Source organism: Humulus lupulus, chromosome X, assembly GCF_963169125.1.
Source record: "Humulus lupulus chromosome X, drHumLupu1.1, whole genome shotgun sequence".
Taxonomy (NCBI): Eukaryota; Viridiplantae; Streptophyta; class Magnoliopsida; order Rosales; family Cannabaceae; genus Humulus; species Humulus lupulus.
Window position 1 is genome coordinate 35,171,357 of NC_084802.1, and position 6,561 is coordinate 35,177,917.

General features: G+C 37.5%; 1 protein-coding gene across 1 annotated transcript; it reads right to left on the reverse strand.

Annotated features, from left to right (window-relative positions):
• Window positions 1-597: 597 nt before the first annotated feature.
• LOC133807318 (nitrate reductase [NADH]-like) lies at window positions 598-5,376 on the reverse strand. Its single transcript, XM_062245569.1, has 4 exons — window positions 4,215-5,376; window positions 3,805-3,945; window positions 2,518-2,750; window positions 598-1,936 (listed from the first exon to the last, which is right to left on the reverse strand). The coding sequence occupies exons 1-4, from the start codon at window positions 5,227-5,229 to the stop codon at window positions 611-613; spliced, it is 2,715 nt and encodes a 904-aa protein (XP_062101553.1). The 5' UTR covers window positions 5,230-5,376; the 3' UTR covers window positions 598-610.
• Window positions 5,377-6,561: the final 1,185 nt, after the last annotated feature.

The following is a 6,561-nucleotide window of genomic DNA, read 5'->3' on the forward strand; positions in this document are numbered from 1 at the left end:
CAAAATGTTTGTGAAAATTTGGAACTTTACAAAAAATACATATGTTAATGTAAAGTTCACTATCCTAGCCTAAAAAAGGAACAAATTGCTTCCATTGACAGGTGTTCTCCCTCAACAATAATTTATGTTCACAAAAGCAAAATCATTGGCCGAAAACTGGATCGAAAAACATATAATTTTTTTTTTGTTTTTTTTTTGAAAGGAGAAAAACATATAATTTAAGCCTATTTTTTTTTACTAAAATAAATATATAAATATGAAATTCTTATTTATACCAAAAGTAACAATTATAAATTAATTATAACATAAAAATATTCCAGGAACTTTTCTGCAAACTTATTAATTACCACAAAAAAAAAATAACTACTTGTGGAAAAATAAAATTAACTTTTTCGCATTAAAATATAACGAACTTTAATACATGTATGTACAGATACATTAACTTGTTCAGGTCACGTGATCGGACTAAAAAAACACTTTAAGAAAGAATATGCAATTACCAAGAGTCTAGAATACAACATATCTTATCTAAAGACACTTGTTACCCATATATATATATATATACACAAATTAATTCATCGTCTTTTCTTCTCTCTCTCTCTCTCTCTCTCTAAAAGATCAACAATGCATCCTTATCATAATTCATCTTCTCCAGATTAGGCTGCACAGCAAACTGGATCATAGGAGGGGGCCCACAAGTCAATGCCAGCGTGTCACTGGACCCTTCAGGAATGTGCTCCCTCAGGATACCCTCCGTGATGAAGCCCGTACTGTATTCCCACCCTTCCTTAGCACTCTCGACCACATACCACACTTTGAACCTGTCACACTTTCGGGCCCAACTGTCCAGTTCCTCTTTCAGCAGTATATCGTCCTCCGTCCGGTTCGCATAAACGACAAACATCTCAGTGTCGTCTTCTGGGTCCTTAAGGATGGCCTGGACCACCTGATAAATTGGCGTGATCCCGGTCCCACCGGCCAGCATGGCAAGCTTCTTAGCAAACTTGGGTTTGCCATGGACTGAAAACTGACCTCGGCCCAAATACTCAATGTGGCCCAGTGGGCCTTTCACGTCCAACATCGCGCCCACACTCAAGGAGTCCAAATACTGAGACATCATCCCACCGTTGGGGAATCTAGGATGAACATTCTTGAAGTAGACCTTCACCACGAGCTCGAAGAAGCCCACTTCGTCGACGGAGCTGGTCGGGGTATAGGCTCTCATGCAGAGCTTCTCATCAATGGTGGCACATAAAAAGATGTGCTTCCCAACCGGTAGGCCCAATACCTGGTCCTCAGAAGGAAGAGCGAACTTGAAAACTCTCACGTCATGGGAGATAGATGTCTTTTCGACGAGTTTGCATGGGATTTTCTCCCTAGGTACCAATGCCACGGCACGTGTCATCATTGTCGGCGCCTCTTTGATAGGCGCCAAGTGGGAGAGTGCATTAGACGAGCCATGGACCGAGTTGTTCGGCGACGAGCCATCGGAAGCATAACCGGACGTGATAAGTTCGCCGATACGGTAGTCCTCCAGCATTTTCTTGGCCTTATCGGAGTGGATGGCCTCGAACTCCTCCGTACAGTCTGTACCTGCGTTGATGAGAATGCTGTCTGCGCCACCGGGGTGATCTTTGACAAAGCGTGTGCAGTCGTAGATGTGGCCATGGACAATGATCCAGCACGATTGGGCTGAGTTGTGCTTCTTAACCTCGGATAAGGAGTAGGTCTTTGAAGCGGTGTTCATGAATGGTGATGACACACTCTTTTTCAGTGTGGCGTTTGTTTCGGTAGACTCCAAATGGCGCTCTTTGGCCATCCACCCACCCGATTGGTTTCCGGGTTGGGTCGGGTGCTCAAATACAATTCCAATTTCACCTTTGTGGGGCTTGCACACACTGGTTTTCACTCGGAACCAGCAGTTGTTCATCATTCCCTGCGGTTGCACCATAATTAATTACCGCAAATCAATATTCATATAATTAGCTTTTTAATTAAACAAAGTTGATGGGCTCGTAATAAAGTAAGGTAATAATGACAAATTGAGGTGTTTCACTAATGCACAAAAATATCATCAACTTGGAGCCTAAATATGAGGTTGGCATCCAGTGTCAAAACATACGAAAGCAACTCGTTATTAAACCTCTGTGTCTTGGTGACTTTACTCCATCGCCTAGTCAATTAATAACCCCTGTTTGCTATCATTATTCTGTGTTAACTGATTTGACAAAGTGAAACAAGCCCGCGTGACATGATAAGTACCCTAACTCTTGATGTAAGTTGCATTGGTGTAGTGGCCACACGAACACACATGAATTTAATTTTTAACAAATCTTGAAAACTTCAGTCGTTTCCTAAAAAAGTTATTTTAGGGTAGAAGTTTTTTTTTTTTAATCTGAATTTTAGGGTACAAGTTACTGTGTGGTAACTAGTTGATGTCTGAAAATGAAAATGTTTATTTAACGGCATAAATATATTATTAAATATAAAATTAAAAAAATAAAAACGGTGACGTACCATGACATTCCAAATGAGCTTCTCAGGTTGGGTATTGTGGGACTCGTCCCAGGCTCGAACGGCTATCTCCTTGGCCACCAAAAGGTTGAGAACTTCCACTTCCAAAGACCAGAAACACCAACACCAGTATTTTCCGTACTTGTTAGGCTTCTCAGGATGGTCCAACGTGCACACGTGCCACGTCTCTCCTCCGTCCATTGTAACCTCCACACGTGTCACTTTTTTTCCTCCTCCTGTAGATTCAATGACCACAAACAGCGTAAGTACAAATTAAGTCACGTCCATATTATTGGTAACGAACCATGGTCGATCAACATAGTGTTAGCAAGTTGCACTTGCACCCTCAATTTGCATAGACAGATGGATATAAAAATAATATGTAAGTTTTCACTGGCTGCATGTCTACATCGAAAATCACCTCATTTATTTTATTTTTTTTAAATGTCATTTATTTTTATTAACAAATGTTTTCCATATATATCCATATTTTTCCCTATTTAAAGTTAAATATGACATCAACCCACAAACAATCGGCGCGAGTAAATCCAAATAATTATGTTATCACAGGGTCAGTAAATCCATATCATTATGTGCTTTTTCCAATTAACAACTATTTGGATCATGTTTGTTATGATAAATGTTTTTTTTAGAGCTTGTTTTATAAAATAGCTTAAAATCTCAATTTTTTTCAAATTTTTAATAATTCATTAAATTAATAATTTAAAATAAAATTAAAATTATTTTATTCAATATTTATATTATTATATTTAATTTTTTTCATTAAAATTATATTTAAAAGTCTACAAAGTACAAAAATAATAATTATATTTTGTCCAAACAAATAATAATACAAATCACAAAGTTCAAAAATATATTTAAAAAATATATAAATATATAATAAATGAGAAGTTTAAAAGATAATAAATCCCTTTAAAAAAAATAAATAACTAAATAGATCGCTAACCCCATTTGTATAAAAAAAAAATTTCAAGGTCGGCATGCAAGAGACAGCCATTCCCAATTAAGCATCTTTATTTATGTTATGTTACTTCCAAAAGCATAATCAAACCTAGAGCTCACAGTAATAACTATACTCCTATTAATAACTATACCCCATTTGTATTCATGTAAAAATAGAAACAATTTTTGTTTTTTTAAACATTGATTCGTTTGCTCTGACCAAATAAATTATTATTTGTATATGAATGAATAATTACCAAGTCTTCATATTAAACCATGTAGATCTGAGTTTAGAAAAAAAAATATTTATATAGATAAAAGACTTACCCGAATACGAATATCCCTTTAACGTGTAAGGTCTCTGAGTGCTCCACGAGTTAATGGGCAAGATCTCCTCGTGGCACGGCGTTGTTATCACCGAGTTTATGTTCAACTCGTTTATTATATGTTCCGGCTTGTACCACCATGCTGCAAAGATTTGTAAACAAATTAATATTTTTTTTTATACTTTGACTGAAAAGCCGCTGACAATAAAGCATTAAATTAATTACCAAAACAATTTTTCTTTATCTTTTTTCAAAATGAAAATAAACAAACAAAGAATCTAGTGAAAATATCACAAAAAATGAACTATCTATATATTTTTATTTTCAAAAAGACCTTTACATGTAAGGAAATATAACTATGTACTTTATTTTATTTATTTAAAAAAAAAAACCTCAAAATGAAAAACTCACATTCTGCGTTAGCGAGCTCAGCATCAACGTGAGAAGGAAGAACTCTGTTATCCTTGAAATGGTAGTGGTTGTCAGATTCTGGGGTAGTAACAATAATCCTCTTGAGCCATTTTACCATGCGGCCCCCAATAAAGCCCGGTATAATCATCCTCACGGGAAAACCGTGGTCCGGAGCCAAAAGATCACCGTTCTGCATGTACGCCAGGATGATATCTCTAGAAGGATCCATGGCCATCTCTTTCTTTATACTCGTACCGTACTTGGAGCCACCACCGCCGGGGAGGTCCTCCGCCCCCTCAAAGCACACGTTTAGGGCCCCATTCTTCCTGGTCATGATCCCACACCGCTTCAACAAAGCGCGTAGTGGCACGCCCCGCCACACCGAGGTCGAGATACCGGCCGCGCCCCAGTTGAACCCAATTGTCTGCTTCACCAGGTTCTGCTCCTTTCGGCGGTTCCCGGCACAGACAAGGGAGGCAGCGAATTCCCGGCATGGGAACTCGTTGACCAGCTGGTCCATTGTGAACCGGGTCGGCCTCTTAACCAACCCTGTAACCTCGACAGACCAGTCCGCCCAGTTGGCCTTGGGCACGGTCCCGTGGTTACGGACGTAGTGGAGTGGGACAGGGGTGATGAACCCGTAGTGCATGAGTCGGGTCAAGGGTGGTTCCGAGTTGAAAGGGTGCTTCCCTGTGAGACGGACCATGCTGGGGTTGCGATTGATCCAGCTGTCAGACGTGCCGTCGTCTCTGGGATCAGTGATCGACGGCTCCAACTCGTTCTTGCCCCTAACGATCAAATCCCGGTACTCGTTTTGGGTCTCGTTATCGTCCTCCTCATCGCTGGACGAATCGTCCATTGCCACGTGTTTCTTTGGAAAATTGGAATGCATGTTGTACCCGCGGACCGGGGAGTCGGACCGGTGGCTAGGAGGTCCAGACTTGAACGAGCGAACGACGCCGTTCCTGGCGGGTTCGAGGTGAGTAAACTGGCGATTTTCCACTGACGCCGCCATGATGTATGAAAAATCGCCTAGAAAACCTCAAATAAAAAGATAGAGAAGTAAATTGAATTACCAATATTGACTTTTATTTCTCTCTTTTTCTTACCAGAAAGAGTGGTATGTATCTATTGTTTTCGGGATCTGGGGTTTCAGTGGAGAGAGTGAGACGGATGTAGAGGGTCTTATATAGGCCTCCAAAGGAGGAGTGCTGGTGGGACCCGCTTGATTTTGTGTTGATTTTAAACCTTCATTTTTATTTCTTTGGTCTATTAGTTAGGAGGAAAGAGAAAAATACTCGTCACGTAACATATCCATCGACCTCATGAACTGAGAGGAAAGAGCAAGGCAACTGGGTTGGAAACTGTTGGCGGAGTGATTGAGCCGTGGCTTCAAGTGGTCAATGTGGCTTGACAATCCAATCCAATCAACTGGCTAGAGCCACACATATATTACACGGTCCATCTAAACTAGATCTCCACCACCACCACCGCCACTTGTATTAAGTTTTGTTCTTTTGTGTTGTATGTAATTCATTTTTCTTTCTCTTTTTTCTTCATTATAATTATTTATAATTCACATATTTATTTTCCCCTTCCCAATTCTAGGACACATTATGATAATCAAATTCTTATCACATTAGGATAATGCTAATGGAGGAGATATAATATCCATTCTCTTCAAATCAATTAATTTAAAATTAAAAAAACAATTATTATAATTTTTTTTGTCCATAAACGAATATACATATATTATTTATCATATTTTTGCCTTACTAACATATAATTAATAGGAAAACTCTGGCCACTAAAATACTTGCACTATTTATACATACACCCTTCTATTACGAGAGTCAAAAATTACAAAATCACTAATAAAAAAACAAAACGAAATTATTTTGTGTGTGAGGATATGATTTCTTTTGTCCACGTGTTTAGGGAAATGGTTTTTATAGGATAATGTAGATTTAATCAGATAAAAGTGCGTGATAAACACTTAATTAGCCAAATTAAGCAGTGATATAGTGCATGATGCTTCGTATAAATATATATATATATATACTAGATATAACCATTCTTCAAATGCATGTTTGGTTGGTTGCTTAGTTTTATTTATAAAATTTATTAATTATTTTTATTAAATTTATATTAACATCAAATAAATATTTTATTTTAATTAAATACTTTATTTATTTTTGTTGAAGTTTATGATTGTTCTAGTTTTTTAATTTAGAAATAAGAATAAAAGATTATATATTATATGTTTAATGTAATATTAAATATTATACTTTTATTTTAAATTTAAATTTCTTGCTATTTTTAAAAAAAAAATATTTATTGTTAATTC

Coding starts and splice junctions, on each gene's coding strand:
- LOC133807318 (XM_062245569.1), bottom strand. CDS start 5,229: ATGGCGGCGTCAGTGGAAAATCGCCAGTTTACTCACCTCGAACCCGCC. Junction 3,946..4,214: donor TGAGCTCGCTAACGCAGAAT/GTGAGTTTTTCA, acceptor AAATCTTTGCAG/CATGGTGGTACAAGCCGGAA. Junction 1,937..2,517: donor AGCTCATTTGGAATGTCATG/GTACGTCACCGT, acceptor GTGCAACCGCAG/GGAATGATGAACAACTGCTG.